The 17,779-nt window shown below is 37.2% G+C and overlaps 1 protein-coding gene across 5 annotated transcripts in view; it reads right to left on the bottom strand.

The window, feature by feature from the left end:
* Positions 1-17,779, bottom strand: part of SLX4IP (SLX4 interacting protein) — a 70,042-nt gene that overhangs the window by 34,248 nt on the left and 18,015 nt on the right. For 3 of the 5 annotated variants that reach the window (XM_041715363.2, XM_030268815.4, XM_072927416.1), the window contains exon 4: positions 1,550-1,639. The exons of the other annotated variants lie outside the window; for them this stretch is intronic. In XM_041715363.2, the coding sequence (XP_041571297.2) occupies positions 1,550-1,639 (90 nt within the window). The remainder of the gene's footprint in view (positions 1-1,549; positions 1,640-17,779) is intronic. 5 annotated transcript variants of the gene reach the window in all.

Genomic DNA, 17,779 nt, shown 5'->3' with positions numbered 1-17,779 from the left:
TCCATCCTGCCCTCCACAGCATGTGCTCCAAGGAGCCAGCAGCCAGAGGGCCCCTGGGACAGCATCACCAGGATCCTTGAGCCCAAGCCCATGATTTTCAGCCAGGGTAAGCAGGGGATCAGCAGGAATTGTGTTTGTTACAGAGGCATCCACATTTCCCACAGACAGGCAGAGAGGGCTGCCACCACCACGAGCCTTTTTTAGAGTTTAGAAACAACAAAAATGCAGAAAACCACTTGTGATGGAACATGTAAAAGCTCTCATAAAAATATTTTGGAATAATCTTTCTTACGGACCTTTTCTCCCCTCATACAAAGATGCACAGAACTTTCAGGAAGTGAATTGCAAAGCTATTTGACTCACACTTCTCAGTTGCTGAAAATATGCAACCTTTGTACTTCTCTCAAAACATGCAGTCACAGAAATGCACCGAATGCTGTCCTGTCATGCCTGTTTATTAAATCAATCATGAGCTAATTTCCTGAAATTCATCTCTTTTGTTTTGGCAGTCTTACAAAATACATTTTGAGAGTGTTTAAAACTCAGATAACCAGGAGAGTACAACTGATTATAAATAGAAAAGGTAATGAGCATTCATTTAGTCATAAAAAAAAGAGAGGCTTTCCCTATTTTCTTATTTTTCTGTTTAATAAAGCACAAATCAGATGAACTACATCCTGCTAAATACTCTGCTTTTGCCCCCTCAGGATATTAATGCATTGTTTTTTTTAATTTCACTGAAATGTATGACTCTGAGATGTCTGGGGACGCTGTGCAGTGACAAGTTAATGATGGCATTATTAGGGAAGCTATCTGCTGAAAATGACCGTAAGGGAGACTTGCGGGAAAGTCCACAGGCATCCCAAACACGTCCTGCCTTCCTTTTCAACAGGGAACTTCTCAAGTTCCCATACACAGGGGAAAGCTCCTGACAGCAACGCAGCACAAGATCCTCTGTGATTTCTCTACAAGCTGATCAAAGTTACAGGCAGAATTTTGCTGCTTACTGATTTTCCACAATTTCATCATGATATACACATGACACACTTAAAAATAATGGAAGTTTCTTTCCATAGGAGGCAAGAGTTCTACTACGGTTTATCTTGCATATTTATGTTTTCTTGCACCCTCTAAATGCAACATCATTTACACTGCTCAGAATGAGGAAAAAACATTAATAGGAAGATATTTCACCAACAAAATGTTACCTGCCACAAATCTGGTTTATATCGCTGAGGATAATTTACAAGCATTCATGAGAAACATATTTTTAAATGAAAAGTTAAGTCGGAAGAATTCACACAGCATACATGCATGGATGAATGAATGTGCACACACAGAGGGTTTAAAAATTAAAAAGCAAATTTAAAGTGGTCATTGGTGACCCAAAAAGCACATATGGTTTACTTAGGAGTCCCATGGCAACCTCTAATGGTTAGGTATAACTAACAGTATTTTCCTAATGCTGAAAAATCCTTAACAGTTCAAGGCAATTCAACTTTTTCCCTGCAGCCACACACTTTTGAAGTAGAATGGATATTTGTTGTACCTCTTTCTCATGATCTGAAAACCAGCTGGTGTCTTTACCGGAGCCTTGAGGCAAAATATGAACATCCACCAAGACAGCAAAGTTCCCACACTGGAAAAAAAAAAAAAACAACAAAAACAACAAAAAAAAAAAAACCCATGTTGAACTGTAGTTGCTAGGAAGCATATGTTGAGCAGACAGGGAGATGAACAATGAGGTAAGCACACACATCTGATTTAGAGTTACAGCAGGCAGAACATTAAATCATGGAAGTTCATGAAGTATGGAATTACGAATTTATCACTGTTTGTGGACTTAACAAGGAACAAGAGCACCAGACTTATCCTGGATAGCTCACTGAAATGTTCATATGACAAGCACAAGTATGTGGAATTTTCTTCTGCTATCTAAATGCCACTTTTAAATCTGACTTCAAGCAAAACTTAGTGTGTGAAAAACTAGCTATTCCTTCACCAAATTCACATAATTCTATTTCTGAAAATTTCTGAAATTATCTAGTTGGTGCTTTAAATTTATTGAGTACTTAAAAATTCAGCATCTTAGATGTCTTCTCCTTTCTCCAAGCTACCTAATGTAAAGAACAGCAAGCTTGAAGGACTTGTCAGTGGATATCTGGTACTTACTACATCTGTCATCTGTACTTTGAATGGTTAAATAATAAGGCTCACCTATTACTAAAGACTATATACAGTTATTAGGATGATACAGGCTACATACCAAAACACATCAGCTATTTCTGAAATTCCTTGATAGGTACACTTACATCTCAGGCTTATGGTGTAGCACAAGCACAGTTGCTGAAAGTACCTTTACCTATACCATTAGCAATAAGAGCAACAAGATTTAGCATCAATTTTATTAAACACAACGGCATATTTGGTAAATTTAAAACCTCTTGGTTAATAAAACACTTGGATCTGTAAATCAACTGCAAACAGACATTTCTAAATAATGATTCAAATCTAATTAAAATATAATTCATGGCCAATACTGTATTGTAGTTAGAACACAAAAGTCTGGCATATGAGACAGGCATTGTGAAATAACTCTGAGGAACTTATAGGTATCAGTGACTGAAAGAGCAGAATGCTTTGATCTATTGCATCAAAAGGCTTCTCTTTCCTCCAGAAAACCAAGAATTGCCAGATGGCTGCAACAGCAGACTTTTCCAAGCTTTAAATGGATGACAAAATATCTCACAAAAATCTCTGGTGAATCATTAGTCAGCTCCACCAAATTTTAAATTGACTACTGAACTTCAAAGTTAGCAGACACTGCAGATTATAAAGTGAAAGCCAGTAAATTATTCATGGTTCAGCACTAATGACAACAAACAAGTAGTTAATACATCAAGAAAATTCTAATTATCAAATGCTCCACATTAACTGGTATCATTTTCTATTGATTACAGAACTTTATACCCAGATACAGATACAAAGTATAGATCTGTTTGTCAGGTCTATTTTCTTCTGAGTGGCACTGTCTCAGTTGCCAACCTTGAAACAATTGGAAAAAAAAGAAAATAAGGAACCACATTCAAAACTATACAATGGAACAGTTAAAATTATCTTGAAAATTTTACAAACACACCAAACATTTGTAGTGTTTCAAAGAAAAAAAAAACAGATACAAATAGTGTATAAATCCTTGTAATAGCCAAGGTTTCCCAATGGAAGACTTCTATCCCTCTCACCTTTGGAGCACTCTCCTTTGTAGACAGCACACCTGGAAATATTTCACTAGCCACAAGCCAACAGTTTTGCCACACAATCAGGACAGCTTTGGGACAGGACACGGGGAAGCATAACTGGCACAGGCAAATAGAAAAGGGGGAGTCAGAGAACACAGGTGCAGCCCTTCCTGAGCCTCACTACCTCCTATTTTTGTTAAGTCCTGGACGTGATCTGAGCAACAGCTCCCATGCAGGCTCCCCTCCATTCCTGAGCTGCGCTTCATGTGCCTTCACAGGGTACAGCTCTGAGGATGGTGTTTATACTGAGCAGCTCAATACAACTTGGGCTGCTCCAGCAGCAAAGGATAAGTACAGACTAAATGCCAATACAAATAATGGTAGGGAACAAAGGCAAGTGGAAGGAAACGTACACCATTTATATTAGCAGATCTGATGCTCTTATAGAAGTCTCTATTTTTATTTTTATTCTGATGACATGCAATTCCATGAAAAGACTTGCAATTCCGTGAAAAGACTCGCTTTTATTTTAGTGGAAATGAAGTGTTTCCAGTCAGTGTGGCTGCAAGATACAACTCGTGACTCCTAAGTACCACAACTGAAAGGCAAACTAAAAGAACTGCAACTTTTAATTTCACGCTTTCAACATCCATCTCAAAATTTGCAGTGAAAATTGTTTTTTGAGGTGTGATTGTCAAAACTGAAACGTGAATGCCTGATTTGATGGGAAACGTATTTGTCAAGAATCAATAGGAAAACATTTCACTCAAAAATTAAAGACAGAAGCAGATGATCCAAGTTGATATCCCCCATAATTCTACATTACAAAAACTCTTCATTTTTACAAGCTGTTTTTAATGCTCACATTCTTACTGTAACAGTCTAATGACATTTATTGTGTTACTAAACAAAGGGTTTTAAATGATCTCAGAACGTTGTTAGTGTATTGTTGTACAGCTATGGCATTTAATTTAGAACATCTTTTCAGAAATCAAATTGTTTATACAAATGCATCAATCACTTCATAGACTCTGCAAATTGAAAATATAACCAGACATGCAACGTAAACAGAACAAAACCCAATGCAAAGGGGTTATTCAAGCAAAGTCATATGCCCATAACCTGCTGAAACCTTGAAAGAAGCACATACTAGATGGTGAACTATTGTTGAAAATCCCACAATGAGTAAATAAACCCAAATAAATACTTTTTATTGCTATACCCATTTTTACAATCAGTGGGCTCCTACATGGGTACTCTTGTTTCTTTAAGCTGCATCAAGTGAACAGCATAAAACCAGTCCTGATGACCAGACGGTCCTCGGGACGCTGGGCATGAGCAGGGTGGGTTTGTGCCCAGTTACCGCACTCCAAATGTGCTGCATCATTACAGCAGACACGTGCAGAAACAGCCTCCCAAGGTACATATTAGGGTTCCCCATTGCAGTGATAACAGATGTGGACTGGAGGGTCAGAACTCACTGAAGCTGAGCTGGAACAGAAACACCTGAGAGTTTGACCAGGTTTTGGGATTGGCGGGAAGGAGCCAAGCTGCAACCCCCACACACTCAAAACTGCTCCATGACGAACATACAGGGACTGTTTATTTCTACTGTTCCCTCTTCCCTGAGCACAGTGCTACTCTATTGTTACAGAGAGAATTTTACTCCAGTCTTAGATGATGTCTATAGTTAAAAAAAAAAAAAAAAAGAAAAAAAAAGAAGATAGATTTGATCCCAATGACCACTCAAAAACTGTCACTGGAAGCCCTTTCTGGCATAGTGACAAAATTGATAGGACATATCCAGAATGCATTAGCACAGCCAAGAGATTTTGTGGGAAAAAAATAAAATAAGCTTATGTGAAATATCTTTTCTTAAAATAAATAGGAAAATGTGAATATTCTCCATCCTCTCTAAGTTCCTTCTGAAAATCAGTTAAGTGTTCTGCACCGAGTCAAGCAAGTTCTAGTATCTACAGCATTGAGTATAATTATGACCAATTAATCATTGGTCTATACACTGTGCCAACTGTGTTATAAAAAAATTTACATTTTCCAGGCTTATTATAAGTTTATTCTCCTCCTTTATCTTTCTGATCCCAAAGAAAATCATGTGTTTTCCTATTGTTTATATACTATTGGCACCAATGATCTACAATATTTTGACTTTTTCCTCTAACACAGCAATAGCAAGAAGCAAAAATCACTTAAGCAAGTGAGCATACAGCACAAAAGATGTATTTGCCATTATATAATATTAATTTAACTTTCACTTACAAGCATGTCTAGGACCACAATGATCTGAGGTAATAGACACTTTCCCAAACCGTAGGGACACTGTTCCAACAGTTAAATGCCTCAACCTGTACAAACACAGGAGTTAGGATGGTGGTGGTTATGCCACCACCCCTGCTGACGGTTATCAGGGAATAAAGGAATTTTGGTGACAGCTAGCACTGTACATTTCTCATTCTTTTAAGTAGATAAAGTTACAATTTGATACACATACACTTTTCCACGTATTTTTGTTGAGAATCTCCAGTGGTTTTTTTTTTCTTCTTGTTGGTTTGTTTTGAGGGGGAGATGTCATCCTTCTAGGGTAAAAAACACAACAAATCAGAGGAAGGAGAGGGGGGGAAAAATAATAGAATTTTTTTTCACCAGACAGCAAAGTTGCACAGAAATAGTGCTTCCCTGGTTAATGCTCAAAGCAAGATGTTTCTCCAGCGCTCTATTTCAGGGGGGTTTAGACACCAACAGGTCACCAGTGAACAGTTTTGCTGTCATAAGATTAATCAGGAGCTCACCTAACAAGAGCACTTGGCAATTATAGAAAAATTTCTCAACAGCTGATACAGAACCAGAGCAGAGCAGATTAGAGAGGCCTCCAGAAAAAGCCAAACGCAGAATCCCTCTAAGAAATCATGTAACAAGTCCGCTCTTGAAAATGCTCAAGAAATATGATACAAATGTCAGAGGGGAAAATGGATATATTTCACTTTTGACCTTTTTTTCTGGATAAGAGCTGCTTGGTTCTGGAAATTGTACAAAGCTTGTACTTTGTCATAGATTTATATCCTGAAGTTGTAGAACAATTTCAACAAATAAATCCTTCTTATTAAAGAAGGATTATAGTCATCAACTGACAACTAGATCTTTTAATTTCCCTGTTTTCAAATATCTATGGGGTCACTGCAGTAAAAAGGGAGCAGCAGATCAAGGGCAATGCTATAACAGGTTCTAAACAGAAGATCTATCCTCAAAGATAGCTGCAGTAAATTATACACAGATTCAGCAGGAACTGGACAACCTAAAATGCAGTCAGACTTTCCAAAAGCAGGGAGGACATTCCCCTTTTACAACCTGCATACTACAAGTTATATCTAAGTAATCTTTCACAAGTGGTTGGCTTACTTTTTTTAGAAGAACAGTTTATGTATGAGGAATTCCTGAAAGAAGGAGTGTTTAATTTTCTGGTGTTTTAGTGGAAGAGAAAAAGCAGTTATTCGAAAATTCAATCAATAAGGTATAAGCACATTAAGATCAAATTGAGAGGTTCCCATGCCAAGCAAAGAGCTGTAAGCGGAGAACAAGCCTTTAGAACAATCCTCTGATAAATGTGGCCTGACAACTCATGAAACTAGGATGCAACATCAAGGCAGCATTTTAGACTCTTAACAGATGCAGATGGACAGGATATTAAGATTAAGAAATTATGGGAAAAGAAAACAAGAAATACTTGTGAGTGATTCAACTCTTAGGAAAACATAAAAAACACTAAGGAGTTCAGATCTGATGGAGCTGTGTATGATACTGGAGACTTTCAAATTAAGGACAAACACACTATTGTTAAAGCACATAATTTTGAGTGATCCACCCAAATTAACAGATTAAAATAAATTAATGAAGACAACTCCTTCAGAAAATCAAGTACCTGCCGAGGTAAAGGAGCTGCATGTTTTTAGCAATGTAAGAATGCTGCAGTGCAGAGCATTCAGTTCATCACCCACAGCCAGGCTAAGCAGTAATTACTTAATCTAAACATCTGAACTCGTCTTGGAGAACTGCTCTATCAGGTACAATGTTGAAAAAGAGGCCTAAATTGCATGAGAGAATTAAGCTTAATTTAGGTTGTCAATCTGTGCTGGTCTGATCCCAATTCTGTAGGAGGTTTTGTAGCCCACATATTGAAAACAGTCATGTAGTTGGAGCTCAAACAATTGCAAAAAGCAAGTTTTTCCTTGGGGCTAAGTCTCCAAGTAACAGTGCAATCTCACCATCATTTTGAAAGGATATACCATGTCCCTGCCTGTGTCAGGACTGATCCAGAAAAACAGAAATAGTAGCACAGTATTTGCCCAAGATAATAAAAAGATAATTTGAGATTCCAATAAGCTGCTTTCACCCTCTTGTTGTAAAAGTATTATTCTAAAAACTATGGTATTTTATGAATCATTGTGAGCAAGCGATGATGAAATATCCATGTCTGCAACAACCTGCTTTTATCCCACTCAGGCTGGGGAAGGTGAGTGGCCATATTAACTGAGGAGGTGAAAATATTCACAATCTACCAAATGCAATTAATTCTTAATTGAAAAATTTTAAAGACATTTCCTAGGGCTCTGCCACACCAACAGAGTGCCACAGGATACCATTTTATTGAGTATCACCTGATCATTGGTAAGTGGGTGCCAATAAAGATTATTACCTTACCGAGCTCTTACCCTATCAATAATAACAATGATAAAAATTTGCTATTATGAAAGTAACTCATGAGAAGAATTGCCTTGTCATTGGTATACTAAACTGGAGTTGAGACATTCTTTTGGGCTCTACAAAGTCAGTTCTGGGATTTTGTTTCTTCCCCAGGTGGAAAGAAAAAGGAACTTGTAAACACTTTGTACAAAACACTCTGCATGGCTGAATTACTTGGTTTGTAATGATCAGGTCCTACAGCAATAGGTGTGAAAACAACTGCAATGACCACTAAAGCTTCCAGAACTCCTAAATATTACCAACTGTAACAGGACAACATAATTTTTTAAAGAAATTACAGCCAGTAATAAAAAGGTTTGAGGGCCTTTTTTCAGACATTCAACTTGTTAAATGACTTTCACAGGTTTTCCCATACATACTTTACATGCTGTAATTTAATACAATGTAATGTAATTTAAATAATACATGCTGTATTTTAATATTAATCTGCTGGACTTTAAAGCATCAAAAAAAGATCACTAAGTATGTGTTGGCAAGCTACTGATGGATTTGTTCAGCATGAAAATAGCCACCATACAAGAGGGTTGAGGAAATTAGCAATGTACCACCTGATTTTATTAGTTTCTAAATATACCAGAAAATTAAGTGCAATAAAAATTAGGTGGAGACACCAGCCTCAGTATCTTCGGGTGTAAACTCTGTCAGAGGAAAAAAAAACAGACGCCAGATAGCACTAAAACACAATTTACAAGCTTCCTATACGGTGATGCAGAAGCAAACCAGTGTTTGTTTCACAAGGTAAGGTGCTCATTGCTGAGATGAAGGAGCAGCAGTTCTCCAGCACTAATATATTTCTGAGTTATGTGTCCAACAGCTGCAGGGATGGGCTGATTTCCCTCTCACAAAAACAGAACGGGGAAGTGAGGGCAGGTCCCACGCAGGAAATTGTTCCACGTGTCCAACTTTGCAATTATTTCAGATTCGTTTTTATTCTAAGAGGTGAGGTCTCACCTGCTCTGAAATTCCCTTCCTTTCCAGCCTCTCCTGACAATGCTACCTACCGCAGCACACAGCTACTGAATGGGGAAGCAGGAGGCAACACAAAACCAAACCAAACATCTGCAGGCCATGTTTCAATGTAAAATACTTGCAGATGCTAAATCTTTATGCCAAAATAATTTAACAGATTAAAGATAGATTAATTGCACATGATCAAATTTTAAGACAAATACATAAAGCAAAAGTATTTTTATTTGCTAAAAAAGTGTAGCAAGTCAAACTACTTAATATTGTTAAATTTACTGAAATGGTTGAAACATTGCATTTTCCAAGTACGTAAAAGAAGTACTTTTAACTCTGTCTTAACTAATTTGTCTAAACACAGCCAGGAAAGTTTCAGAACAGCAAGAAAGCTTTTTCAAAACAGCAAAAGAAAAAAGTGACTCATGCTGAAAAAGGAATATTACAAAAGCGACACCCTTTGGACAAAATCTTTCTATTAAGTGGGAGCACATTAAGTCAACACAGGGCAGAAGAAGAGGAAAGTTCAACAAAATATTCAATGCTTTATCTACAGAGGTACAAGGGAGAAACAGATGAGCCTTCCAAAAGAACAAGTGATGTGCTAAATCTTACTGCTGAAAAAGCAGAACCAAATACATCATATTTCAAAATGGAAACAGATCAGCAAAAGGTTCAAGGAATTACCAGCTGGCAAGAAAAGGGATATAATTTTTTCTTAATGTCCAAGAAAAAAAATTCATTTCATCTGGCATTGATCAGAGTATATAATAAATAGACTTTATGCTTAAATAAAAAAAGAATAGGAGCAACAAGCAACTTATAAAAATATGTAAAATATGAACATAGTTGAACATTGAGGAGCTAGTGAAAGGCAAGAATGGATTGTGGAAAATACCTCTTGGAGTGTTTGTCACCAAAAAGCCTCCTGGGACTAAAACACGACTTGCTAAGGAAGCTCTTTCCCCATCTGTCTCTCCTTGCTCCAGACTGCCTCTATCTTACATCTCCCACAGGTCAGCACCAACCAGAGCTGAGCAGGTAGAACTGTCCCCACCTGAAACAGTTTTGATTCAACATCTGTTTTAAAATGCATCCCACCATCTACCGCGTCTGACAGGAATAAACAGGGAGTGACTATTCATGTATCTCTCCTAACAAACTTAACTGGTAACCTCTGGGAGGAGAGCAGGGCAATGAGAAGCAGGTGGTGGATGACAAGACCTTAACTTAAACCAGATGCAGCTCAAAAAATGCACCTGACTCTGCTCCAACCATGGCCTTCAGGAGGCCCCAGGAACCCATCCCTGACCTCTAAGGGAGGTAGGTGAGTACAGCATTACATTGCACAGGTTAATCAATATTTATTAACATGCCCCCAGCAGGCACAAAAAAGATTTCTAATTCATTAAAATGAATCCTTCTGCAAATATTCCTCTTTATAAAATGCAGTTACTGAGGCTGGGAAGTTCTGAGGTTGGGAAGTCCATTTTTCTTCTAAAAATTTATTAAAATAACTTAATTGACTCCAGTCTCTTCCAATAGGGGAAATGAAGATCTAAACAACGTATGGTTGTTTCTAACATGAACATAAACATTTAAAGAAACAAATCCAGTTTACATAAGAAGAGCTCAATCTCTAACTGGCTTTCTCAGTTTCTATAATTGCTTTTCACACTAAGTGCATTGGCAGGTGTTATATTCACATGTGGTCAATCACATCATGAACACCCAAGGAAAAACACAATATATAGACATCATGGGTAACACATTGCTCATTTTCACCTATTATGAAGAGTAATGGAAGCAACATGCTCCCAAGATTTCAGAGAAGCTCCATTTTACAGATGGAGAGGGGTAGAATGGCAAGGACTGATTTATCCTCAAAAAAACATTTCTCTGTTTCAGTGGGATCAAAAAAGCTGTTGCCTTAAAGAAAAAAGGATGCAATTTTAGTACAGTCAAAAAGGACAACCTGTACCTAGCATTTCAACTGCTATTTGCAAATGCCTTTTAAAAAAGTTTAAGTTTTACATTTCAAGGTCTTTGTATTAATTTTTTTCTTCAAGTTTCCCGTGGATTATGTTACTAATTGGAAATATGTGGGAAATATTTACCACAATTATGCTTCGAAAAATTCCAGTGATAATTAGCACCAATTCTCATACATGTGGAAAACATTAAAATCACTGAAAATGATAAATAGCACTGGTTTTATGCAAGAAAATGTAGACATTAAATATATAAAACATTATATTAGGTCCATACTGACCCATGTGCTCTGACAGCAACAAGAAGTCTACAGGAAAAGGTTAATAGCATAAGCAAATAATGATACTTTCCTCAGCAGATGCATTAGACTTCTGTCACCATGAGACCCTGGGTTTTATATCTCATAAGCTGCATCTGTATTTGGAAGTCATCACTGATTGCCTTCTCCCAGAATTTGTGAATTGGTTTATAAAACTGCTTAAATATTTTCAAATCCTGTGGCAAATCCAATCACAGTGCACCAAGAATCACATGTTTTAGTTCATCATCATGTCATTCAATACTGGAGACTTTTTAACCTTTCATACCTCAGCTCCCTGCTTAGGTCTGGTACAAATCCAGCATCTGCCCAGAGCTCCCTGTTCAGCGCCAGCACTGCCTCCATCCTTCAGCCAGGGAATCTGTGCATGGACCTTCTTCAGCTCACCTAACAGCTTTTGGTGAAGGCCCTTCTCCATCCCTTCTGGAGGATCTGAAAGGGTTGGGGCAACCAGATTTCCCTGTGCTGAGACTCACTCCCTCTTGTAAAGGTACCAGAAGACTGTGATGTATGTGACTTCTGTTTGCAATGGGTGTTCAGACTTTTTCCCAATTCGTTCCACTGATCCCCATATCCATTCATTCTGCCCCACTGGAGTTTGTGCTAGTTTGCCCAGCACAGATGTCAGACACTGAATTGGCAAATTTCTATTCCTATCACTCAAGGCACTCTCACATACGTGGAGCAAGGATAGTTTAACATGAGCACCACCTGCCAAAGTTTATTCTTCACATATATTCTAAAAGGTGGCTTTCTGTGTACTTATTCCAGTGCAGACTACAAATTAACTAAAACTAAATAAATTCATAAACTATATTAATATCTGTTGTTTCTTTTGCAGCTGAGAACATGATAATACTGGAAAATTAGTTTCCAAACTTAATGCATGTGTTTCAAAAAGGTCAGCTTTTTAACATATTAGTAAAGAGCAAAACTCTACAAATGCATTTCAGCATCCTGTCCTATTGTGTGCAAATACAGCGAATCATGCTTAAACTAATAACTTGTCCTTCAGGAGGCTGATTGAGCTTCATTTGTCTTCCAGATTCCCCCATAATGCATTAAACTGCTGAAAAAAACACCCACTTTCTGTAAAACAGACCCTTAAAATTCTTGTTTTTATCATTTCCTATGAAAGATTACATATATTTGTACCTTCACCAGGTTCTTTTTCTCCCTGCTCCATCTGTAACCCTATTGCACAAAACTCCCATAAGTTACCTAATTCTTCCACGAAAATTTTCCTGACCTTAAATTCAATACTTTCTCCATACCTGCCAAGGTCAAAATTCCTTTTTAATGCATCTTCTAAACGAGCAAAGGCTACAGTAAAACTGACAGCACAAAGCAGCTCAATAAATTCAGCTATGCCATCTATTATCAGCTATCTAAGATGTCACCTGGCTGAATTAAATCTTGCTTAATTGCAATGTTTATTTCTACCCAGCAAGATGTTAAAATGGCAAGTTAAAACCGAATTACTTAATATATCTGCAGCACACCTAATTTTCTATAACCTGTATCCACCTGCTTAACTCTCCAAGGGTGAAAGAAATAGTTTAAAGGCTACAAACTTCTCTGCTTGCTGTACTGAAACTTAATGCCAATAATCAATAAAAATGAGAGAACTACCACTATCAGCTGCTTAATCTCTCCTGAAGAGTAAACAAATAATTATCATCAGTTCCAGTACTACTTCTCTGAAAAATTATATTTTGATACTGATGCAGCATTTGCATTAATAAAACCACCAGTGCATTTTACTTTACACAGAGCAACAATCAGTTGCTAGAGATGTAAAAACTGGGCCCAGATTACACTCCATGCCAACAAAAACAACTGTTACTTAGCTTGCTAGTCCTTTCAATTTATTGCCATAGCATGCAGAATAAGTCCTATTTGTAATCAACCAAAAAGAAAATTTAAAAAAATTGGTGCATCTGCCCAAGAGAAGACTTTTTTCCCCTGCTTGCTCAAGTTCTGGTCTATATCACTCTCAGTTCCCAAGCCTCTTTTCCACTTCTCCTTATCTCAGTCTTCATTTTCCCACTGTCAAAGCCTGTTTTTCCAGGAAGGAAAGTTATGGTAAAGATGAGGAATATTGTTCAGCACCTCTTTGCCCTTTGGCACTGCTATCAAACACTGGGATTTTATCTGCCACATTAGCAGACATCTTACAAAAAACACATTCCTTTTTGTATAATGTACATGGTGGTCACTCAAACAATAACCAGTAACAGATGTCTGAAGTGAGGAGAATGGACTATTCAAATAGAACTTTATAAATTCTGATGATCCTTTCCCAGATTTGAGACCTTGACACTTAATTTATAACTATCAGTATGGCCCTACCCTTCCCTTTCTGTGTTTATTTCTAGTTCCAACCTGGTAAGGATCCTTTGCCCATCATGCCTTAAGTTTCTCTATGACCTTACAGATAATCTTACCCTCAACTTGCCTTCATTTAACAGTGTAGAGATAAAAAGAAAAAAAAAAAAAAACTCTGCAAAGAATCCAGCACCCAAATAAGGAATTCTGTCAGGGCAATGAACTTCCATGCTTACATAAAATTACTGGTTTCATTCAGCACCCTGCAATGACCATCTGGGAAAGTTTTTCTTTCAAAGGAAACACAGAAGTATGAAAGAAATGTAACCTGCCAGAGTCCACTGAAATTTTGATAGTACAAGATTTGTATTTAGGTCTCCTTGCCAGGGGTTTTCAAACACTGCTCTCACTCAATATGCATGGGAAATTAAGTAGTAACTGCTTTAAATATCCTTACAGTTCAGTATCACAAGAAAGAATGTTAAAATTGGAATTTGAGAAGAAAATTCTCCATGAATCAATAGCTATAAACCTTATCTGCCAACAGCATTTTCACTCATATAGAAACAGCAGAATTAAAGATCCATTTGGCATAGTACAGAATCAGATTTTAAGACTAGTCTTTATAAGGCTGCATTATGTTTAATTACATTGTTTTCACAATTTCTTTTAAGATAATAAAGAGTTCTGTACATACTTCTGGATACAGATGCTTAAGAAAAAGCTATTTTTTAAAAAATGTTCTTAATGATCCATCTCACTAAAACTAAGGATATCACCAATAGTAGAAGCAATGGAAAAGAATGGAGTTTTAAAAGACATTGTAAAAAGGTCATTGTAACAGCTCTGTATAGATGCAGAACAAGTTTACAGGCACACACAGAGACTGTCAATCGTACTTGAGGACAAAACTTATCCTTCAGCATCTATAAAGTTGTAGGTCCAGTAGAAGTTTAACATTCCTGATTAAATTTTTCAAACAGTTGAATAAAATTAACAATAATCCCAGAAAACATGCAACTCTCAACATTTAAAATCTTTGTAATAAGCTTCAACAGCAAAACTCCACATGCCTTTTTGCTGAAGACTTTCAGACATGAATTTCCTGATGATTTGTAGGAAATAGATTTCCCCTCTCTTCTAAAGGCAGTGCAGCAGTAGGATTTACCCTGTGCAGGCAGCAGATGAACAGACCTTGGAAACATTTCTCCAACTGACAGATCATATTACAGGGCAAAAAGTTTATTTCCTTCTTGGTACAATCCTGACCTGTACCACCCTACTGGAAATCCACTGTGTTCAAGAGACCAGGCTGACAAGGAAAAAGGCCTCTTTGTATACAGCAATAACATTTCTGATGGAACCTAAGCAATGCCTAGCAGAAATCAAGAATTTTATATTAAAATATTTGTAGCTGCTACTACTATATTAAAATATTTGTAGCATCTGCTGACAGCAGATGCTACAAATATAATGTGATTTCACTGGTTACAAAAACAAGCCTGTCATACAATTTTTTTTCTTTGCAGTGAATCCAAAGGATGAAGCCTCACATGCTGCAAAAATCACCTACCAAAGACAGAACTGTGCCAACTAAGGAAATTTAACAATACCTGCAGAGCTAGAACAGCTATGGCTGAGATTTCACTTCCTACAAGTCTGCATCTGTTTTAAGAGCCACATAGAAAAGTGTAGCCTGGATAAATTAAATTTAAAAACCTACATTTTTTTTACCATTAATTTCAACAGGGGAAAAAAAATAAAAACCACACCTACTTTACAGATTGAGAGGGAATTACCCTTTGGAAAGCAACAGCTCATTTTTTAACTTAAAAAATTGATATTATGCTAGCTGCACAACTGTCTTTGGTAAAAGGAATGAAGGAACAGAGATGACAGCACATGACAGATTACAGCTCCTGGATGTCAAGAACCACACAGACAGGAACAAGTGATCACACCATCCATTTAATCTGAGTCACATTAATAAGAGCAAGACAAAAAGAAGGAAAAAAAAAATACTTGGCTTTAACATCTCCAAGAACACTATTAAGCTTCATTGTAGTCACCTATGGCCATATATTTCTATCTTTGTATTATTTTTTGCTCGAATTAAATAACCAATTTCCACTCAGGGCTTTTTAAAAAAATGGAAAGACAAGTTATTTGTATATAGCAAAGGCAGCAAAACCACATGTTATTCAACAATGCATAAGACCTACTGTGTTGCTAAGGGACACAGATAAATGAAGAGGAAATATTTCCTTATTTGTCTGATATGAAGAATGAACTCGTGATCTGCTGTAACGTAATTAACATCAAAGAGAACAACAGAGATCAGGGTGTGTAAACATTTTAATTCATTATTATTAATGATTACAACATCGTAGGAGTGCTAGATGCTCCAAATCTTGCTGGCTTTAAAGTTTTTCAATATGCCTTTCAACCTCCCTTCATTAGATCTTCAGAGAAATACTGAAGAGTAACAACAACCCACAACAAAACTTCAATTTTATCAACCAAGTATTTCTCCAAAGATTCAGGTAAATGTACAAGTGTTTAAAAACCATAATGAGAAATTCACCCTTTTTGTATGAAATATTTTATATAACTATGAAAATGGGCAGAGTGAAGCAGTGCTATAATAAAACACAATCACAATATGCTACAGAACAACTTCCAGAAAGGCCAAGGACACCACGCATGCTCCTTGATGACTGCAAGTACATTTATGAAGTTAAATGGCTCTGAATACGACCTTGGAAAGGGCAGGTGGAAAACTGATTAAGGAAAATCTGCCATCTGGTGACACATTGACTCCCACAGGGAAACAGGCAGGATTGGAAGCTCCACAGACGTCTCCCCTGACCGGATCAATACAATTAAAGTGCAGTAAACCATCAGCCTTTCTTTGGAAAGGGAGAAAACATTTTGCCACCCTGTGACACCTCAGGGGCCTTAGGTTCTCCTTCTGGGGTGCAAAGGGGAGCATGAAACATAAAACAGACAACTGTGCCCATCATCCCTCAGAATTTACACCTTCCGACATCTGGATATTCCTGATCTCCTCCCTGCTCCAAGCGGCTGAAAACAGCTTTTCAACCAATTAATCTTGCCACTCGAGGTTTTTCATCAGTTTGAGTATCATTTACTACTCTAATCCTCATCCCATTATCAAACCACTATGAATTCCTGTTTTACTCCCGCTGCACCACACTTTGTCTTGTTCCCAACCTTCTCTACACCTTTAGTCTAGTTCTCAGCTTGACATTGCCTGCACATCCCTGTTCCAGCACTGACATCCACCATCCATTTTCCCTTCATTCCTGCTCCACTGCTCTCCTATCATCAGTCTCTGTTTCTCACACAAACTACTGAATATCCCTGTAGCCCATTCCCATGATAGCTACCCCCAGGCTCTGCTCCATAAATAACAAGGATCTTCAGCAGGTTTTTTGCTTTTTGTTGTTTTATTTTTATTTTGTTTAAATAAATCATCCCATCCTTTCTCTTCCTTACTTTCCAACTGGAAAGGCTCAATCTCCTCCCTTCTCATCACCAATGCAGCAGGGACCACCAAGATCGCAGGAGATTCCCTGTCAGTGGAGGATTTTCCTAAATGAAAAGTGAATCTAAAAACTGATTTTCCCAGAGGTGTATAATTTGGTGGAGAGAGATCCAAACCAAGGGCAAAGGGTTCATCACAAAACCCCATTTAAAATTACTGCTGCTTCTTAAAGCCTGGGATTTGTTACCATGCAAAAGACTTGGATACAGAGCTGGCACATATGACCAAAATAACACCTCTGATGGGAAAAAAAACAAGTAAAAAATTCAACTATTTCACTCAATAAATTCTTAGCAGGAAATTAGTAATTTATTACATTTAATATTTAATGCTTAAAATCTTGGAAAAAAAAAACTGCTGTCAAGAACTTAGTTTTAACTAACTGATAGAGATAATTTTGCTGCCTCACTTTGTAAGTTATATTTATCATTTTTTCATCAGAGGAAATGAAACTGGACCAGACAGCAGAACAGGAATGATGAAACACATTGATTCTCTTTATTCATATAAAGAGAACAGTAAACAGAACTGTTTAGGAGAACAGTATCTTAGGGTTTTACTGGGCAAAAGATTAATTCAAATTTTAACAAAACATCT

The sequence above is a fragment of the Taeniopygia guttata genome, chromosome 3 (genome assembly GCF_048771995.1).
Source record: "Taeniopygia guttata chromosome 3, bTaeGut7.mat, whole genome shotgun sequence".
Taxonomy (NCBI): Eukaryota; Metazoa; Chordata; class Aves; order Passeriformes; family Estrildidae; genus Taeniopygia; species Taeniopygia guttata.
The sequence above is the reverse complement of the archived record's forward strand: the minus strand, read 5'-3'. Positions and strand labels throughout refer to the sequence as shown.